Source organism: Salmo salar, chromosome 17, assembly GCF_965601325.2.
Source record: "Salmo salar chromosome 17, fSalSal1, whole genome shotgun sequence".
Classification (NCBI taxonomy): Eukaryota; Metazoa; Chordata; class Actinopteri; order Salmoniformes; family Salmonidae; genus Salmo; species Salmo salar.
In genome coordinates, this window is record NC_138307.1 from 59,975,316 (window position 1) to 59,996,272 (window position 20,957).

At 44.6% G+C, this 20,957-nt stretch overlaps 3 protein-coding genes across 3 annotated transcripts in view; all 3 read left to right on the forward strand.

Annotated features, from left to right (window-relative positions):
- LOC106576296 (FYVE, RhoGEF and PH domain-containing protein 6) overlaps positions 1–10,659 on the forward strand; it is a 28,281-nt gene extending 17,622 nt beyond the window's left edge. The window contains exons 7-20 of the mRNA XM_014153387.3: positions 75–231; positions 480–567; positions 5,933–5,983; positions 6,102–6,160; positions 6,257–6,328; positions 6,460–6,528; positions 6,700–6,783; positions 6,868–6,947; positions 7,101–7,203; positions 7,381–7,524; positions 7,689–7,791; positions 7,959–8,185; positions 8,372–8,520; positions 8,721–10,659. Coding sequence (XP_014008862.1) covers positions 75–231; positions 480–567; positions 5,933–5,983; positions 6,102–6,160; positions 6,257–6,328; positions 6,460–6,528; positions 6,700–6,783; positions 6,868–6,947; positions 7,101–7,203; positions 7,381–7,524; positions 7,689–7,791; positions 7,959–8,185; positions 8,372–8,520; positions 8,721–8,757 — 1,423 coding nt within the window. The 3' untranslated portion in view covers positions 8,758–10,659. The remainder of the gene's footprint in view (positions 1–74; positions 232–479; positions 568–5,932; positions 5,984–6,101; positions 6,161–6,256; positions 6,329–6,459; positions 6,529–6,699; positions 6,784–6,867; positions 6,948–7,100; positions 7,204–7,380; positions 7,525–7,688; positions 7,792–7,958; positions 8,186–8,371; positions 8,521–8,720) is intronic.
- A 1,953-nt stretch (positions 10,660–12,612) lies between these two features.
- nduac (NADH dehydrogenase 1 alpha subcomplex subunit 12) lies at positions 12,613–14,004 on the forward strand. Its single transcript, NM_001141234.1, has 4 exons — positions 12,613–12,715; positions 13,034–13,116; positions 13,341–13,428; positions 13,696–14,004. The coding sequence occupies exons 1-4, from the start codon at positions 12,627–12,629 to the stop codon at positions 13,868–13,870; spliced, it is 435 nt and encodes a 144-aa protein (NP_001134706.1). The 5' UTR covers positions 12,613–12,626; the 3' UTR covers positions 13,871–14,004.
- A 3,533-nt stretch (positions 14,005–17,537) lies between these two features.
- Positions 17,538–20,957, forward strand: part of LOC106576298 (transmembrane and coiled-coil domain protein 3) — a 57,963-nt gene continuing 54,543 nt past the window's right edge. Inside the window, exon 1 of the mRNA XM_014153394.3 lies at positions 17,538–18,024. Within this exon, the coding sequence (XP_014008869.1) occupies positions 17,980–18,024 (45 nt within the window). The 5' untranslated portion in view covers positions 17,538–17,979. The remainder of the gene's footprint in view (positions 18,025–20,957) is intronic.

Below are 20,957 nucleotides of genomic sequence, written 5' to 3' on the forward strand. Positions count from 1 at the left end.
CAGACCACAATGACCATCTCCTTCCCTCTGCCTCTCTTCCCCCTGCGCCTCTCACCTCTCTCTCTGCTGTGTAGGGGGGACCACCAGAGGCTGGCAGACATCTTTGTTCAGAAGGGGCCGTACCTGAAGATGTACTCCACCTACATCCGGCAGTTTGACAACAACGTGGCTATGCTGGACGAACAGTGTAGGAAAAACCCTGGCTTCGCCGCTGTAGTCCGGGAGTTTGAGGTAAACAGCTGTGTGGTGTGTGTGTGTGTGTGTGTGTGTGTGTGTGTGTGTGTGTGTGTGTGTGTGTCATAGGAAGTTCCTATCCGCATAGTTGATGATAGAGTGGTAGAATATGTGTGGGTGTTTAGATGTAACAAGCCAGACATAGTCTACATTAGCGCCAAGGATGTGGAGCTAGATTTGTGTATGTATACTGTTAATACTGTATGCAAATGTGTGTGTGACAATTCTCCTGTACTCTGTCCCAGATGAGTCCTAGATGTGCCAGCCTGGCTCTGAAGCACTACCTGCTGAAACCTGTACAGAGAATCCCCCAGTATCAGCTTCTGCTCACAGGTACACACACATACACACACGGGGGGGTTACTGGAAATGCAGGGGTGCTGTGCTGAAGAGTCTATATCAGTCTGCTAATACAGGACTAGGAAAGGCCCAGTGCACTGCTTTTGTGATTTATTGTTTTTACTAAATGTATTTGACTGTTTACCAGCATTTGTAACTTGAGTCTGATAATTATCTGTACTGAACAGTTAGTATGATAATACATCTGGAATATAAAAATACTTGCCTGATATACGTTTTCCAGTTAAAAAAAAATATACTTTGCAAATGCAACTTATTTCTATGTGAAAACTGAAATGGTCGATTCATTCCTTTTCCATTTTAGTAGACGCTCTTATCCAGAGCAACTTACAGTAGTGAGCTCATACATTTTCAATCGAACCCACAATCCTGGCAATGTAAGTGCCTTGCTCTACAAACTGAGCCACATCATCACCTCATCACAAACCACTTGATGTCTCAATGTACTCAATTACTGTATTGTCCATTGTTTTTCTTCATACTGATAGAAAGTCTACTGGTACAAACCTAGATGACCAGCCTATGTACAATACAGTAATGTACATTTACAGTAAGTGGTTTGTAAGGATGGTAAATTAATACTGCATAAAAAGTGGTTGTTTTCCATATTATTTGATCAAGAAAACGTCAACTCACCAACATTACAACCAGGAATACGACTTTCCCGAAGCGGATCCTCTGTTTGGTCCACCACCCAGGACAATGGATCGGATCCCAGCCAGCGACCCAAAACAACGGCACCGCAGACGGAGCGGTCTTCTGGTCAGGCACCGTATTCAGGCACATCACGCACCGCTCCCGAGCATACTACTCGCCAATGTCCAGTCTCTTGACAACAAGGTAGACGAAATCCAAGCAAGGGTTGCCTTCCAGAGAGACATCAGAGATTGTAATGTTCTTTGTTTCACGGAAACATGGCTCACTCGGGATACGTCATCAGAGTCGGTACAGCCACCTGGCTTCTTCACGCATCGCGCCGACAGAAACAAACATCTCTCTGGTCAGAAGACGGGCGGGGGTGTATGCCTTATGATTAACGAGACGTGGTGTGATCATAACAACATACAGGAACTCAAGTCCTTTTGTTCACATGACCTAGAATACAAGCCGTGTAGCTATTCCCTCCGCAAGGAAATCAAACAAGCTAAGCGTCAGTATAGAGACAAAGTACAGTCGTGGCCAAAAATTTTGAGAATGACGCAAATATTAATTTCCACAAAGTTTGCTGCTTCAGTGTCTTTAGATATTTTTGCCAGATGTTACTATGGAATACTGAAGTATAATTACAAGCATTTCATAAGTGTCAAAGGCTTTGATTGACAATTACATGAAGTTGATGCAAAGAGTCAATATTTGCAATGTTGACCCTTCTTTTTCAAGACCTCTGCAATCCGCCCTGGCATGCTATCAATTAACTTCTGGGCCACATCCTGACTGATGGCAGCCTATTCTTGCCTAATCAATGCTTAGAGTTTGTCAGAATTTGTGGGGTTTTGTTTGTCCACCCGCCTCTTGAGGATTGACCACAAGTTCTCAATGGGATTAAGGTCTGGGAAGTTTCCTGGCCATGGACCCAAAATATTGATGTTTTGTTCCCCGAGCCACTTTTGCCTTATGGCAAGGTGCTCCATCATGCTGGAAAAGGCATTGTTCGTCACCAAACTGTTCCTGGATGGTTGGGAGAAGTTGCTCTCGGAGGATGTGTTGGTGCCATCCTTTATTCATGGCTGTGTTCTAAGGCAAAATTGTGAGTGAGCCCACTCCCTTGGCTGAGAAGCAACCCCACACATGAATGATCTCAGGATGCTTTACTGTTGGCATGACACAGGACTGATGGTAGCGCTCACCTTGTCTTCTCCGGACAAGCTTTTTTTCGGATGCCCCAAACAATCGGAAAAGGGATTCATCAGAGAAAATGACTTTACCCCAGTCCTCAGCAGTCCAATCCCTGTACCTTTTGCAGAATATCAGTCTGTCCCTGATGGTTTTCCTGGAGAGAAGTGGCTTCTTTGCTGCCCTTCTTGACACCAGGTCATCCTCCAAAAGTCTTCGCCTCACTGTGCGTGCAGATGCACTCACACCTGCCTGCTGCCATTCCTGAGCAAGCTCTGTACTGGTGGTGCCCGATCCCGCAGCTGAATCAACTTTAGGAGACGGTCCTGGCGCTTGCTGGACTTTCTTGGGCGCCCTGAAGCCTTCTTCACAACAATTGAACCGCTCTCCTTGAAGTTCTTGATGATCCGATAGATGGTTGATTTAAGTGCAATCTTACTGGCAGCAATATCCTTGCCTGTGAAGCCCTTTTTGTGCAAAGCAATGATGACGGCACGTGTTTCCTTGCAGGTAACCATGGTTGACAGAGGAAGAACAATGATTCCAAGCACCACCCTCCTTTTGAAGCTTCCAGTCTGTTATTCGAACTCAATCAGCATGACAAAGTGATCTCCAGCCTTGTCCTCGTCAACACTCACACCTGTGTTAACGAGAGAATCACTGCCATGATGTCAGCTGATCCTTTTGTGGCAGTGCTGGAATGCAGTGGAAATGTTTTTGCAATTAACTGCAATTCATCAGATCACTCTTCATAGCATTCTGGAGTATATGCAAATTGCCATCATAAAAACTGAGGCAGCAGACTTTGTGAAAATGAATATTTGTGTCATTCTCAAAACTTTTGGCCACGACTGTGGAGTCGCAATTCAACGGCTCAGACACGAGAGGTATGTGGCAGGGTCTACAGTCAATCACGGACTACAAAAGGAAAACCAGCCGCGTCGCGGACCACAATGTCTTGCTCCCTGTCACGGGTGTCGTTGTGTATTGATGACCAAAACGCAGCAGGAATGTGGATGCTCATCTTGAATATTTAGTACACACAGAGAGTACGGAAAAAATAACAAAACGAAGAACGACAAAAGACAGTTTAACAGGCTATTCTCACAACAGCAGTGCTAAAGACAACTACACACAAAATCCCCAGGGGAAAACAAGCATCTAATATATGACTCCCAATCAGGAACAACGACGTACAGCTGTTCCTGATCGGGAGCCACACAAACCACACAGAAATAGACAGACTAGAAAACCATAGAAAACCAACACTAGAACATATACTCAAACCCCAGACTACAATAATACACACAACCCCAACCATACAAAACAAATACCCTTCTGCCACATCCTGACCAAATTATAATACAATTACTCCCTCTGCTGGTCAGGACGTGACACTCTCAGACAAACTAAACAACTTCTTTGCTCACTTTGAGGACAATACAGAGCCACCGACACGGCCCGCTACCAAAACCTGCGGGGTCTCCTTCACTGCAGCCAACGTGAGTAAAACATTTAAACGTGTTAACCCTCGCAAGGCTGCAGGCCCAGATGGCATCCGTAGCCGCGTCCTCAGAGCATGCGCAGACCAGCTGGCTGGTGTGTTTACGGACATATTCAATTAATCCTTATCCCAGTCTGCTGTTCCCACATGCTTCAAGAGGACCACCATTGTTCCTGTTCCCAAGAAAGCGAAGGTTACTGAGCTAAATGACTATCGCCCCGTAGCACTCACTTCCGTCATCATGAAGTGCTTTGAGAGACTAGTCAAGGACCATATCACCTCCACCCTACCTGACACCCTAGACCCAAACTAATTTGCTTACCGCCCCAATAGGTCCACAGACGACGCAATCTCAGTCACACTGCACACTGCCCTAACCCATCTGGACAAGAGAAATACCTATGTAAGAATGCTGTTCATCGACTATAGCTCAGGTGAGGGCCCTCGGAGTGTGGTGTCAGGAAAATAACCTCACACTTAATGTCAACAAAACAAAGGAGATGATCGTGGACTTCAGGAAACAGCAGAGGGAGCAGCCCCCTATCCACATCGACGGGACAGTAGTGGAGATGGTAGAAAGTTTTAAGTTCCTCGGCGTACACATCACGGACAAACTGAAATGGTCCACCCACACAGACAACGTGGTGAAGAAGGCGCAGCAGCGCCTCTTCAACCTCAGGAGGCTGAAGAAATTCGGCTTGTCACCAAAAACACTCACAAACTTTTACAGATGCACAATCGAGAGCATCCTGTCGGGCTGTATCACCACCTGGTGCCGTCAACTGCTCCGCCCACAACCGTAAGGCTCTCCAGAGGGTGGTGAGGTCTGCACAACACATCACTGGGGGCAAACTACCTGCCCTCCAGGACACCTACACCACCTGATGTTACAGGAAGGCTAAAAAGATCAAGGACAACAACCACCTGAGCCACTGCCTGTTCACCCCGCTATCATCCAGAAGGCGAAGTCAGTACAGGTGCATCAAAGCGGGGACCGAGAGACTGAAAAACAGCTTCTATCTCAAGGCCATCAGACTGTTAAACAGCCATCACTAACATTGAGTGGCTGCTGCCAACATACTGACTCATCTCTAGCCACTTTAATAATGAAAAAACGGATTTATAATAAATGTATCACTAGCCACTTTAAACAATACCACTTTATATAATGTTTGCATACCCTACATTACTCATCTCATATGTATATACTGTACTCTACCATCTACTGCATCTTGCCTATGCCGTTCGGCCATCGCTCATTCATATATTTTTATGTACATATTCTTATTCATTCCTTTACACTTGTGCGTGTATAAGGTAGTTGTTGTGAAATTGTTAGGTTAGATTACTTGTTAGATATTACTGCATGGTCGAAACTAGAAGCACAAGCATTTCGCTACACTCGCATTAACATCTGCTAACCATATGTATGTGACCAATAAAATTTGATTTGATTTGGATTGATTTGGATGTTTTGTGTCTTTGCTCATGACTTTGCACCTTTTAATGGAAGTGTTTGAGGACAGGGTTTTGTTCTTTCTGGATTCCATTAGTATGACTATAGCAGAGAAAGGGACAGGGTAACAACTCATACAATTCCAACTATTGAATACAGCAATATACTGTTCTTAATCAAATCAAATTATACAAATACCTTTTTTTTTCCCAAAGCAGAGATTTTTTTTGGCCCGTGATACAGAAGTCTATATGGGTCCGCTAATACTAGTAGAGGCCCAGTGCACTACTTTTGTATTCATTTGTATTTTATTTTCAGGGGGTGTTGCAGCACCCTCAGCACCCCTACTTCCCGCGGCTATGGTGCTGTGGAATCCCATGGAGCCCACACTATTTAGTGCACCAGCAGCACTCTGCCACCTAGTGGACACAGAGTGTAACAGCAGACACAGTTCTCTACATGTATAAACTGGTTATGTAAAACATAGTGTTTATAGCATGATTTAGTGTGATCTGGGACTGATGTAACTACCTGCTCTTCTACAGATTATCTGAAGAACCTTCCTGAGGACTCGTCTGACTACAAAGACACGCAGGGTGAGTGGAACAATGTTGATCAGGCTGTGTGTGACAATGTCCGGTGTGATGCCATTCTCTCCCACAGACACTCTCACAGACACTCTCTCACAGCATGTTAATCATGTTGACCTTACAGCTGCTCTGGGCATAGTGAAGGAGGTGGCCAACCATGCCAACGACATCATGAAACAAGGGGTGAGACGTCACACCATGTCCATCCTCATGAGAATTCGGCCAATGGCGTCCCATTGCATTATCTCTGACCCCGGTCTGTCTGTCTCTATCTTTCAGGATAACTTTCAGAAGCTGATGCACATTCAGTACAGTCTGAACGGACAGCATGAGATTGTTCAGCCGGGCAGGGTGAGTGTCCAGCACTATGACACACACACACACACACACACACACACACACACACACACACACACACACACACACACACACACACACACACACCTGTGATCTCGTATGTTGTGATCACTTCTTGTCCCCAGGTGTTTCTTAAGGAGGGCACTCTGATGAAGCTGTCCAGGAAGGTCATGCAGCCACGGATGTTCTTCCTGGTGAGTACTGACTGATGCCGCCAGGATGATACCTGACCCGTTACTGTTACAGTTCTGCAGTTTATTTAGAGTCTGGTTTAGTTCACTTCCAACACAGTCTGTAGACCAGAACATTTCCCCCTAAGTATCTGTATGTTGATGTGGCGGGTGTATCTGTCTCTCTCTCTCTAGTTCAATGACACTCTTCTGTACACCACTCCAGTTCAGTCTGGTCAGTATAAACTCAACAGCATGCTCTCTCTGGCGGGCATGAAGGTGAGTACAGGCAGGGCTGAACACACATTTACCCTGGACAAAACTCTTCTAAAGTCTCATCTAAAACCTGTTTTTTGTGTTCAGGTGAGTAAGCCCAGTCAAGAGGCGTATCAGAATGAACTGAACATTGAGAGTGTGGAGCGTTCCTTCATCCTGTCTGCCAGGTGAGTACCTGCTCACTGACACACCTGAACTCCTGAAGGTGGTGCCTAACATTATGGACATTCTCATGAGTTACCCTTCTAATTGGTTGTGGGGAAAGTTGTAATGGCTTTTGATTGGTTACAGAAGTTTCTGTTGTTGTTTCTGCCTGGCAGCTCGGCCACAGAGAGAGATGAGTGGCTGGCGGCCATCGCCACGGCGATAGACGACCACACCAGGAAGAAGATCACCTTCATCTCCAGCCGGAGTCAGGAGGAGGTGAGGCAGTGTGTTTGCGCGCGTGTGTTTTGTGAGTGAGCATGCACGTGCTTGTAGCATGTATAGTTCCAGCTCATTCAACTGACTGAATATGGGTACACACCAATCCCACTGTTACCATAGTCAGTATAATTTTCAATCCACTTGTAATGGCTATGTCCATCTCTCTCTGTGTAGGCTGATGGTGTGTGTGACAGTGGGGCCCCGCTGGGTTCTAAGGCCCCTATCTGGATCCCAGACCTGAGGGCCACAATGTGTATGGTCTGTACCTGTGAGTTCACCCTCACCTGGAGACGCCACCACTGCCGAGCCTGCGGGAAGGTAAGGAAAAGACAAGGGCCCTAGTTTACAATGGTTCACTACTATACTCCATAGGTGTGTGTGTGTGTGTGTGTGTGTGTGTGTGTGTGTGTGTGTGTGTGTGTGTGTGTGTGTGTGTGTGTGTGTGTGTAGTGGTTTCCTCACTCTCTGTGTGTGTATTGCAGGTGGTGTGTCAGACGTGCTCGTCCAGTAAGTTCTATTTAGAGTACTTGAAGAACCAGCCAGCTCGTGTGTGTGACCACTGCTTCGTCAAGCTACAGGAGAACAGTATGCGTCTTTTATATGAATACATATGAAATATTAAAGTATTTTGGCTATTTAAAATATTAAAAATGGAATGAATTGAAGTTAAGTCATGATTTAAACCCTGTATTGTTTGTTATTGTGAATTCAGTATGTATGTCAGAGGCGCTTTGTGTTCGTGTGTTTCCTAGGTGACCGTGTTGCTTCTGGGGCGCTGTCTCCAACTGGCAGATCTGGGGGATTCTCTTTCTCCAGGAAACAGAAGAAGATCCCAGCTGCTCTCAAAGAGGTGTCTGCAAACACAGAGAACTCCTCCATGAGTGGCTACCTACAGAGGTCAAAGGGCAACAAGAAGCAATGGAAGAGGCTATGGTTCGTCATCAAGAACAAAGTCTTGTACACCTACGCCGCCAGCGAGGTAACACACCTACGCCACTCTAGTCACAAACACACATTTGTGCATTGTGCCGGTATGTGTGTGTGTGTGTGTGTGTGTGTGTGTGTGTGTGTGTGTGTGGTGTGTGTGTGTGTGTGTGTGTGTGTGTGTGTGTGTGTGTGTGTGTGTGTGTGGGTGTGTGACATGTGTGTCTCACCCTATTTCCAGGACGTAGCTGCTCTAGAGAGCCAGCCTCTGCTAGGCTTCTTCCTGCGGGAGGAGAAGTGTGGCCCTTTCCAGAAGCTGCAGTTTAAACTGTACCACAAAAACACCCTGTTCTATATCTTCAAGGCTGACGACATCCCCACTGCACAGAGGTAATGGACATTCCCTTTGGTTTAGGGATCAATAGAGTATTAATCAACCAGGAGGGCACCACGCTGTAACAGAAAACCGGAGCGTGGGAGGGGGAAAGCATTCATATAGTTATTTTATCAATATAACGTTTATTGATGAGTTTGTTTTTTCCCAGGTACCAATACAATAAAGTTCGTTGTGTTTCTCAATTGTCTCTCAGGTGGATAGAGGCTTTCCAGGAGGCCATGATTCTTTAACACCTAAACCAGTCAGCTCATGTCCTTCCCCTGGAGGCAGTTGAAGGACACCTTTTGATCCTTGACCTCTAGACACGTCAGGGGTCAGCAGCTCAGGAAGCACTCCCCACACCCCGAGCCATGCCACCCCGAGCCCTGATGAACCGGTCCGACTGCCTGCCAGGAGACCCCAGAGTCCCAGTGGTGTGAAGAGCAGACATCATTGTCTTTCTGGTGGAAATATGGACTTTGTGTCAGCTCTACATTACATTCATTGTAAATGTTGGGATCCGTTGAAAATGTGCCCTTGGCCAAACCACCATGCTTCCAGCGGAGTTCTGAGGTTATGGGCGTGTTGAGCGTCATAGGCTGCATATCTATCTGCTCTGGATCTTAGAGGGAACCGTTATGTGTCACAGCTGTGGGTCAAAGGTCATGTCCTGAAGCGTGTGTGTGTGGAAGTGTTAACAGAATTATTGTCTGTGGACAGCCTGCTACCTTATACAGGGAGGCCATGGTCCACAAAAAGCCTCGAGAGTCACTGAAAATGATTTGATGTAAATTGCTTTTGATTTACATGATCCTTGAAAAGTTAAAGGATTTTGTTATTTTCTTTGGGAAATGTAACATATTGTAAGAAAAGTTTAAACTCAAATATTGATGAATTCTGGAAATTGGAATGGTGATGAGAGTGGAAACCTTGCATGATGGGATGGAAACCAGTTACAAAGAAGGGTGAGAAAGCAGTGCATTCTCTCTGAGTAGGGAAGCTTCTCTGGTGCACTGCAGGTGGTTGGATTCAACTGTGAAAAACAGGGTGCCACAGAGACACAGGAGATGAGCATTTTGCTCCTTAGAAATATAGCAAAATTACAGGGGTCGTTTTATATTGTTATTCTCTGTTAGTCTTAACTCAGTACATATACCACATGTATAATGCAGTATACTGGATAAAACTGGAAAAGGCATAAGTGTCAATATTTTACTACACAACCTATAGAACAAATGCATTTTTAAAGAGTATTTGTTAGACTCAGAAGCAGTGCTTGGGTAATATGTAGAACTGGGAGAGTAAAATGTACCTTTTTTTGTGTGTAAAAGTCGAGAGCTAATATTTATATAGAACTGTACATTTCTCAATGTCCATAATTATGTGATTTTAGAAATATGATTTATTTGATAACGGATACTATCTTTGTCACTTTTGTAGTAAGAAGTAGCTACCTTTTTTATTGTATGCCATGATGGTTGAAAAAGCACGTGCTGTAACAATGCCTCACTAGTTTGTTTTAAACTGCCACAACAGACTTGTTGGATTCATTAGGATTCCTCTTTTAATCCAGGCCTCGTTTGTATCATTTTTTTATTGAATAATTTAAAGTGGACAGATTACAAAATAATGTTTGTCTTTTGAGCTAGACATGGAATGGAGAATGAAATGTATCCCTTAGGAATTGCTCACTAGCAATAAAGCAACATCCAGACAGTGCCTTAAATATGCTCAATTATTTTGTAATAATATAAATACAGAAAACTGTATTTAATTATCTGGTGCATTGTTTTATTCATTTGAATTAGGATATTCTATTATCACAGTGACTACTTTGGCCGGCCCATCTGACATTAAACAGTGTAAATAACCATTATGTATTTAAATTGAAAGTTGTTTAGAGTTTACATTTAGTACTTCAAATGTACTAATCAGGTTGCACTACTACACCATTGTGGCAGGTGGCCTTATGGGAAGTGAAGTTTATAACACAGAGAAACATTAGGGATAACTCAAAACAGATAATATTTTATAGAGACTAAATGTCCCTCCATCCTTATACACAATCACTAGAGAGCCATAGTGTCTCGTCTGTAAATAATATTTCTGCAGAACTGTCAGGCACCACTTTTTAATAAAACCTCTGAAAGTGACTTTGCATCTTGACTTAATTTCATGCTTTGAGACATCAAAGGATGAGGGAGTTAGTAAATCTTTCCGCCTTAGATTACTGTCACTGAGTTATTTTATTGCATAGCACTGATTGATGTGTGGGTGCAGGCATGTCTTTGTGGGTGTGGATCTTTGCATGTGTTTGAGGTGTGGGTGTGTGTGTGTGTGTGTGTGTGTGTGTGTGTGTGTGTGTGTGTGTGTGTGTGTGTGTGTGTGTGTGTGTGTGTGTGTGTGTGTGTGTGTGTGTTTAAGTTTGACACTGATAAAGAAATCTTCCTCGGCTGTCTTATTTCTGCTTTAAGCTCAGTGATCAAAGCCCTGTGTTGAGGGAGATAAGAGTATTTCAAAATATGACTCATATTTACCCCCAACTCCAACGCTCACTCTGTGGGTTTACTCAGCACTTTTCTTCCTCTGAATAAGATAATTCTGCATATGTACAGTGCCTTCAGAAAGTATTCATACCCCTTGATTTATTCCACATTTTGTTGTGTTACAGCCTGAATTCAAATTCATTTATTGAAAATGAAATACAGAAATATCTCATTTAAATGTGTATTCACACCCCTGAGTCAATACATATTAGAATCACCTTTGGCAGCGATTACAGCTGTGAGTCTTTCTGGGTAAGTCTCTAAGAGCTTTGCACACCTAGATTGTACAATATTTGCACATTATTCTTTTTAAAATTCTTCAAGCTCTGTCAAGTTGGTTGTTCATCATCGCGAGACAGCCATTTTCAAGTCTTGCCATAGATTTTCAAGCCGGTTTAAGTCAAAACTGTGACTCAGCCACTCAGGAACATTCAATGTTGTATTAGTAAGCAACTTGTCTTTTAGGTTATTGTCCTGCTGAAAGGTGAATTTGTTTCTGTTGGAAAACAGACTGAACCAGGTTTTCCTCTAGGATTTTGCATGTGCTTAGCTCTATTCTATTAATTTTGATCCTAAAAAAACTCCTTAGTCCTTACCGATGACAAGTATACCCATAACATGCTGTAGCCACCATCATGCTTTAAAATATGACGAGTGGTACTCGTTGGATTTGCCCCAAACATAACGCTTCGTATTCAGGACATAAAGTTCATTTCTTTGCCACATTTTTTGCAGTTTTACTTTAGTGACTTATTGCAAACAGGTTTGGTAATATTTTTATTCTGTACAGGCTTCCTTCTTTCACTCTTTCATTTAGGTTAGTATTGTGGAGTAACTACAATGTTGTTGATCCTTCCTCAGTTTTCTCCTATCACATCCATTAAACTCTGTAACAGTTTAAAAGTCACCATTGGCCTTATGATGAAATCCCTGAGCAGTATCCTTCCTCTCCGGCAACTGAGTTAGAAAGGACACCTGTATCTTTTTAGTGACTGGTGTATTGATAAACCATCCAAAGTGTAATGTTCAAATGGATATTCAATGTCTGTTTTTTTTTTACCCATCTACCAATAGGTGCCCTTCTTTGCGAGGCATTGGAAAACTTCCTTGGTCTTTGTGGTTAAATCTGTGTTTGAAATGCACTGCTCGACTGAGGGACCTTACAGATAATTGTATGTGTGGGGTACAGAGATGAGGTAGCTTCTAAATGATACTTCTATTTTAGTCATCACATTTTGCTCCCAAGTAAGATACACTTGAGACAAGACTGTTAGCATGGTTACATTATTATTATTTTTTTTTTACAATAGGTTACCCGCTTGTCATCAAATAGTTTCTAGTATTGAGACACTTCAACATGGACAGTTAGGTGGTAGCATTTTATTACTAAGGTTTATTTTACTCTGTCATCACAGAATAGAAGAGAAACAGTGATTGAAACTGCTTGAAATGCTGTTCATAGACTAACTACTGTTAGACTTGAAACAATGGACGGAACTATTGTGGACCGGGAAGCGTTTCAGCACGAAAGTACAACAGTGTTCGTCCGTTACCCAAATCAGTCCCGTCTAAAAATGGCGGAGTATATACATGTCGTTCGAAGGGCTTTGGGACAGTTAGGAGGTCACGGTGGTGTGAAAGGCTTATTTGTTCAGTTATTCAGGTCAGTATTAGAGCGATATATTGTGCTTTGTAATCAATAGAGGTGGTTGTCGTTACTTTCAATGCATTTACTCGAGATAAATAAGTGTCACCGGTCGACAGGCAACCTGCTAGCTAACTTGCTATCGTTAACTACTGTAGCTGGCTAAATGGGTAAACAAACGGATTCACTGCTCTTTTTAAAAGCTGTTTTAAGGCTTCTTGATTGTGTGATCTCTGACCTGTATCCGGTCTGACAAATTAGACATGGTGCTAGTGGATGGGCTAATAGACTAGCCAGCTAGTTATCTAACTTAGAGTGACTGTTATTTTGTTACAGGGCAAATGATGTGAAAACGGGAGCGCTGATTGGCGTGGACAAGTATGGAAACAAGTACTTTGAGGACACACGCTACTTTTTTGGTAAGGTTGAACAGACCCGAAACCTCAGCTCACATTACCAGTAATGGCCTTAGGCTATGTACTGCAGTGACAATCATCATATTATCTTTGAATGTAGTCAGCAAATATAATATTTTTCATATGGAGTTGATTGGTCAGACTGTGGGGAAATCAAGGAGTAGAAGTGGGGTAGAGGGCTGTTCAAAGACCTGTAGTGTTCTCAGAGTAACGCCTCTCCTTGTCAGGTCGTCACCGCTGGGTGATCTACACGACGGAGATGAATGGAAAGAACACCATGTGGGAGGTGGATGGCAGCATGGTGCCCGCAGAATGGTAAATACATCTTACTTGGTTTGACACCGGTGGAGTTGCCTCTATCTCAGTGACTGGGCCATTGCCATGTTGGAGATACTGGCCTTCATAGTAAAATCCTGACATAAAGTTCTGAATATGGAATTGTCACAGATCTGGGTGGTACTCATTAAGTTTATGTACTGGTGTCTTAATTGTGTTTTTACATTCTAAGAACCTTCTATTGATGAACTAGCCAATTGATGAAATGAGTACCTGATGCTAACTCCCAATCTTAAATCTCCTCAGGCATCGCTGGCTGCACTGTATGACAGACAACCCCCCTACCACACACCCTCCTACGCCCAAGAAGTTCCTGGCGGAGGTCCACCAGTTCAACGTGAGCGGTTCGGCCCAGGCGTACGTGCCCTACTCCACCACCCGCAAGAAGATCCACGAGTGGGTGCCCCCAAAGGCTCAGTGACCCTGCTGTGACCCGACCTGACCTTAAACCTCTGACCCGTGACCTTGTTCTGTAAATGATGAGTGTGATTTCCTGTGTGTGCGTTCACCAGCACATCTTTGCTTCTAAATAAAATCTAATCTATATGGACACTGGTGATGACTCAGTCCTAATGTGTGAAACTGTGGGTTATGTCACTAGTGACTTGTTGGCTGACTAATGACCAGCTCTCCACAAGTCTGACATAAAAATGTTAGCAACATGAGTTTGTTCGAGAGGTTTTTTAAGACTGACTGAGACTGGCCCATTGTTGAGGGGCAGATTATGAGGTAATGTTTCTCTGAGGGTGTTAGATTGTGTTGCAGACCGCAGGATATTGCTGAGCTGAGAGAAGTCTGCAGTATTTCACGTCGGGGTACTAGGAGCATGTCTGATCAGATGACCATCACATCAGGGTGATATTGTGGGCAGGGTGTTGTCACATTCACACAGGCAGACAGACACTCCCAGCTCCAGTCCCTCTGTCCTCTGGCGGATTCTGCTGTGCTATGAGAGGTGAGTTAACTCTTCTCAGCTTGTGGTCCATGCTGGACTACTGACTGAATGTATAAATTATATCAAAGCCATTTGCAATATATAAGAGCAGTGTTTCTCAATCCAGTACCAATCTGAGTTGGTAGACAATTTTCGAATGTGAAAGTCCAGTTAAGACCATAGTTTGACTATCTTCGGTGGTGCAGAAAAGAAATACTGTATACTGTATTAGTCCCTGGTGAATCTTTTCATATGGCGTTTAAGTAGATATTTTTCTGCACTGGAAAAATAGCCGAGTTTATCTACTTGTAGGCGTCATAATAGCTATTCTACTGTAGTCTGTACCATAGTACGGACATTGATATTTTCAGAAGCAGCTTGGTTACTCAGGGTTTACCGGTATTCAAACCCTGCCTTTGCTTCCAGCGGTCCGGGCTGTTAGATGAGAAGGTTTACGCTGTCAATGCTATTCGGCCGTGGGGTCCGTGAGGAGGCAGAGGATGAGGTCAGTCTCTCTATCCCTTTATATGGCTGTTTGAATACTTTTTAAATGCCCCCTCACTGAAATGAAATGACATGGCTGGATAGGTGAAACCCTCATAAATATCCACCATCTCAATTGTGTTACTTCAGTGGTTACTTCAAGGAAGAGAGGAAGGAAGGATGCATGTCAAAGGTCCAATGCAGCCCTTTTTTAAAATCTCAATATAACATAATTTCTGGGTAACAATTAAGTACCATACTGTGATTGTTTTCAATTAAAATGTTCAAAAAGAAACAAAAATAGCTGATTTTCTTAGATTAAAAAAATATGTTGTATACTTTTTTTTAAATTATTATTTTTTTGGTGGGCCCATCCACCATCCCCCCTCTTCACCTATCTCCGTAAACCACCCTCTTATGATTTCCATGTGCCATATGTTTTTCAACTGTGATGTGATGTTTCACTTACATTCTGAACCTGTCTAATCGCATAGTATATACAGATTTTAAGATAAATATTTTTACTAAAAGTATTATTATATTGTTAATTGATTGACGATGGTTTTCTAAATCTCCCAACACTGCTTTTTGGAGGGTTCATTTCAGAGAAATGTTGTGATTTTTCAGCCATTCCTGAACCTGTGACCAGAAACATGAAAAATAGCTTCTTGGCAAAGATCAATTTCTCAAATGAGAATTTTGCTTGGACACTCTAGGAGTGGTCTGAGTTGGGAGGGGAACAATTTAAACAAGCTGTTATTGGCAGAGAGGTTTGGAACTATTGTTCTTATTGGTCTATTAACTAATTTACCAACAGGTGATGTCACCAGGCAGGCCAAAACTGCATCCCACCAAAGTAGGCTGAAATTTAAGGTGGCCTTTTCAAACAGCTCTTACACTAAAATTATCATAATTTTCACAATTTCACAGTATTATTCCAACCTCATGGTGTGGAAATATATATAAAACACAGAAAAGTCACGTTTTTGACTGCACTGGGCCTTTAAAGAGTTATTGGAAAGGGGCCACATCATTTTCTCCTTTCCACTTCCTATCAGTCAGGAAGACCTGTAATGACTGATCCATCCACCTGGGGTCACTGTGTCCCCTGATATAGTCGGCATTCAACTCACACCTCAGCTATATCATAATTAAATCAAACAAAATTCATGAGCACTTGGCTTTTGAGCATGTAAATGGCTGTTGCTGAGAAGCTCTTTGTTGATGTCGAATAACATTGCCACAAGTCAGCAGTTCCAGGTGTTGCAATATATCCAGCTACCTCTGACTAGAATGCGACCGGCTTTCATTTGGAAGCCAGTCACATAGGCACCAGGACGGGGACCGGGGGGACAATCTCATAAAGATCCTGAGTAATCTTTTGGCGCCTTGCGGCGGAGCTTTATCGCCTTGACTGGAAGGTGTTTGAACTAACTGGAGTGTTTAAATGTGTTTCCAACTTCACTGTCTCTCAGTGGGCTGAAGCTCCTGGTGCTAAAGGTCAAAGGGATTAGTATAGAGGGCTTAGGGTTTATCGGAACCTGCTGTAAAGAAACACAAGTCTGCCATGTTTGGTTGGTTAGGTTTAGTGTGTGTAGGATATCAGAGCTGTGTCACTGGTGTTTCAGCTACTGTCTCTGAGTCATCATTTGTGTAAATGGAGTAAAATGCCATCTGAGTTAAGTGAGAGGACTTGTACTACCATGGCAAAACTTACTTGTGGCTAATTATAAGGTCAGTGAACACTCAACACATCTCTCATCTCACTCTCCATTTTCTCTCTGCAACTCTCTCCTCTTATCTCTCTCTCTCCCCATCTGTGTGTGTGTGTGTCTGTGTATATATATATGTGTATATAATGAGGTGGTAGCTGTGTTGGTGGTGCTGCCAGCTGGGTACCAGAGGGAATATAAGGACTCATTTTAGAGCAGGTGCATCCCTCACCCCTTTGCCCCGTGGTACCCTCATCCCTCTCCCCTCATCTCACCACTGTCTGTCTGTCTGTCTGTCTGTCTGTCTGTCTGTCTGTCTGTCTGTCTGTCTGTCTGTCTGTCTGTCTGTCTGTCTGTCTGTCTGTCTGTCTGTCTGTCTGTCTGTCTGTCTGTCTGTGTGAGAGTGTCTCCATGCAACTGGGCTCTGCTCCCACTCCCACACATATTCAAATTTACCCCCCAACTATCATTCAGTAAGGCTAAGCCCACATGTCTCTGAGAACCCCTCAGTGTGTCTCTTTCTCTCTGTGTCTCTCTCAGAGCCCATTAAGAGCTGAGACACACAGGGGAGGTGAACAGAACAGGGCCAGAGGTATTTTTACAGCACTATGCTCAAGAGGATGTCTAAAGGCCAGACAGACAGACAGACAGACAGACAGACAGACAGACAGACAGAGGCCCAGGCCGGCTGTTATCTAGGGCTGTGCAGATTAATGGCTCTGTCTGAATGTATTCACCACTGAGAGGGAGAGGGGAGAGATTACTTCACAAACTTTACCAGCTCTATCCCAACAGCAGTATACGGAGGTCCTGTATTCCCTAGCCTCTCCTATCCTGTCGAACATCCCTACTACCTCTCAGCCTGTTGTTCTGGTTACTGACTCCTGATTGGCCTTAGAGGTAATAAATGAATGCCGTGGTGAAGCGTGCCCGGGCGGGCCAAGGAGGGAGGTGGATAAGAATCAGAGACCTCATGCGGGGGGTGGGGGCTGGTTACTGCCTTATATGGGAGTCTCTCCCAACCCCTCAGGAACTCAGGAACAGGACAGAACAAGACAGCAGACTGACAGCAGTTCAGTAGCGCCTGGTATGGAAGGGAATGGGCTCAGAGTGTGTGTGTGTGTAGGAGTGTATCTTTTGATTTTTAGGGTGTTGATTAGGGAAGTCCGAGCCGGGCCTTGTGACGGCACATCTTTATCTCCACTGACAGGAAGGAAGGGCTTTCACCAGAGCCAGAGGGAAACCACACACACACCACACACACACACACACACTCCTCCCACAGTGGCTGTCCTCTAAAAGGCTGCCAGCTCTTTGATGATCACTGAGCGTCTTCTGAAGCTCGTAGGAATGAACTTTGACTTCACACACTCTGGCCCTTAACCCTGAGGAAGAGGAGAGATGAAGAAGCACTTCCCGACCATCCCACTCATCCACGTCACAGAGGTAGGGTGTGTGTGTGGCTGAGACTGTATGTCTCAAGGTACTACAGTCTCCAAGCTATTTCCAGTCTAAACGCAGTCAGAACTGTAGTCACATGCTGTCAGCTGTGTGTTTGTACTGACGGCTATTCATAGGCAGACTTTGACAAGCGCCACATGAGGAGCTGTTTGTGTGTGGGGGACGGACATTTGAGGAGCTGTGTGTGTGTGGGGGACAGACATTTGAGGAGCCGTGTGTGTGTGGGGGACGGACATTTGAGGAGCCGCGTGTGTGTGGGGGACGGACATTTGAGGAGCCGTGTGTGTGTGGGGGACGGACATTTGAGGAGCCGTGTGTGTGTGGGGGACGGACATTTGAGGAGCTGTGTGTGTGTGGGGGACGGACATTTGAGGAGCCGTGTGTGTGTGGGGGACGGACATTTGAGGAGCCGTGTGTGTGTGGGGGACGGACATTTGAGGAGCTGTGTGTGTGTGGGGGACGGACATTTGAGGAGCTGTGTGTGTGTGGGGGACGGACATTTGAGGAGCTGTGTGTGTGTGGGGGACGGACATTTGAGGAACTGTGTGTGTGTGGGGGACGGACATTTGAGGAGCTGTGTGTGTGTGGGGGACGGACATTTGAGGAGCTGTGTGTGTGTGGGGGACGGACATTTGGGTGAATGTAAACACCAGGTAAACGGACGATAGTGTTACAGAAAAAGAGCAAAGCAGGGAGAGGTTGTGTTTGACAGTTTGATGTTGTGTCAGACGTGTTGTGTCCTGCCCCTGTGTGTGTGTGTGTGTGTGTGTGTGTGTGTGTGGTGTGTGTGTGTGTGCGCGCATAGTTATACTATGCAGCTTGCCTAATGCCAGAGGGAAGTCTTTAAAACCAGTCAGTCATAGATCATTGATCTGCTTTTAGTTATCCAGACCACATCATTAATCTCTCTCTCTGCCCTACCTGTTTCTCTCTCTTTCTCTCTCTCTCATCACCCCTTCCCTACCTTTAATACCTCTCTCTTTCTCTCTCTCTCTCTCTCTCTCTCTCTCTCTCTCATCACCCCTTCCCTACCTTTAATACCTCTCTCTCTCTTTCTCTCTCTCTCTCTCTCTCTCTCTCTCTCTCTCTCTCTCTCTCTCATCACCCCTTCCCTACCTTTAATACCTCTCTCTCTCTCTCTCTCTCTCTCTCTCTCTCTCTCTCTCATCACCCCTTCCCTACCTTTAATACCTCTCTCTTTCTCTCTCTCTCTCTCTCTCACTCTCTCTCTCTCTCTCTCTCTCTCTCTTCTCTCTCTCTCATCACCCCTTCCCTACCTTTAATACCTCTCTCTCTCTCTCTCTCTCTCCTCTCTCTCTCTCTCTCTCTCATCACCCCTACCCTACCTTTAATACCTCTCTCTCTCTTTCTCTCTTTCTTTCTCTCTCTCTCTCTCTCTCTCTCTCTCTCTCTCTCTCTCTCTGTCTCTCTCTCTCATCACCCCTTCCCTACCTTTAATACCTCTCTCTCTCTCTCTCTCTCTCTCTCTCTAATCACCCCATCCCTATCTTTAATGCCCCCCCTCTTTCTCCTCTCTCTACCTCCCCAGTGAGTGCTGAGCAGTGCTTCCTGACTGGCCTGTGGTAGTGGCAGTTGTTATCATTGTGCTGAGTGGTGTGTGTGTGGATAATGACTCTCTTCCAGTCAGTCTTGCCACAGACCACTAATGAGAAAAAAGAGACAGAGAGGGAGAGAAAGAAGAGAGGTATGGTGGAGAGGTAGGCTTAAGGTTTGTCAGTAGTTCTCTGGTAATGCTGACCCTGGCTATCTTGATGCTGTTTCTCTGTACCATGGAGATATACCATTACCTTTATACCATTACCTTTACGTTAGGGCTGCATTGGGTTACTGTGTACGTGTGTGTGTGTGTGTGTGTGTGTGTGTGTGTGTGTGTGTGTGTGTGTGTGTGTGTGTGTGTGTGTGTGTGTGTGTGTGTGTGTGTGTGTGTGTGTGTGTGTTAGACTAATGATTCAATCTTTCTATACCCAACCTCTCTGAGTGTTTGTACAGAAACTCTAATAATAGAAGTCCTTAAACTCTTATCTTAATAAATATTAGATGCCATGGTAACGCCTTAGTAACTCGTTGCCTTAGATACGAGGAGCTTGGATGCCTTGGTCAGTTTTGTGGATCTCTTTCATGTTGTTTATCACATAGTAGGTGGTGGGTAACTCGGGGACACGTCTCTGATGTAGTGTCAACACGGTCTTATTGTTTTAGCTTGTTAGTGGTGTGTGTGCCTCCGTGAGATTGTGTGAATGAACACAATGAATGAACACACACACACACACACACTCACACACACACGGGGGGGTACTCCATTACACAACCCAGCCAGTCTGCTGTAACCCCCCACCAGCAGCTGAATCTCACTTCTGGACCGATGCTGTTTGAGGTTCATCAGGGGAGAACTCAGCCTCTCTGGTTGGGCTCCTGATTAGAAAACAACCACAAGACTCCAAAACCAGTACATTAGTGATAATTACCTCTCACCGCACTACCTCAGCCCATCCCCGTCATACACGTCAGTCATCACCCCCCACACCTCCTAATGTTCAGTTGATGACAACACTCTCTGACCTGTCCGTCATGATGTGTTACCATGGGAACAACATCTTTTTTTTTCTCCAGCAAACATACTTTGATTCCAATTTCACAGCAATTTGGCCATCAGGTGACCTGCCAGACACACACACACGCACACGCACGCACACACACACACACACACGCACGCACGCACGCACGCAAGCACACACACTAGTTACACTACACAGTACACACTCATCACAGACAATGTAGGTGATTGTTACAATGGGTAATCCTGGGCTTGACATGTGTCACAATGATCACTGATCTGTACGCTGAAAACCTTTATGGTCGTATGAGAGTGTGTTAGGGTGTGTGTGCGTGCATGTGCA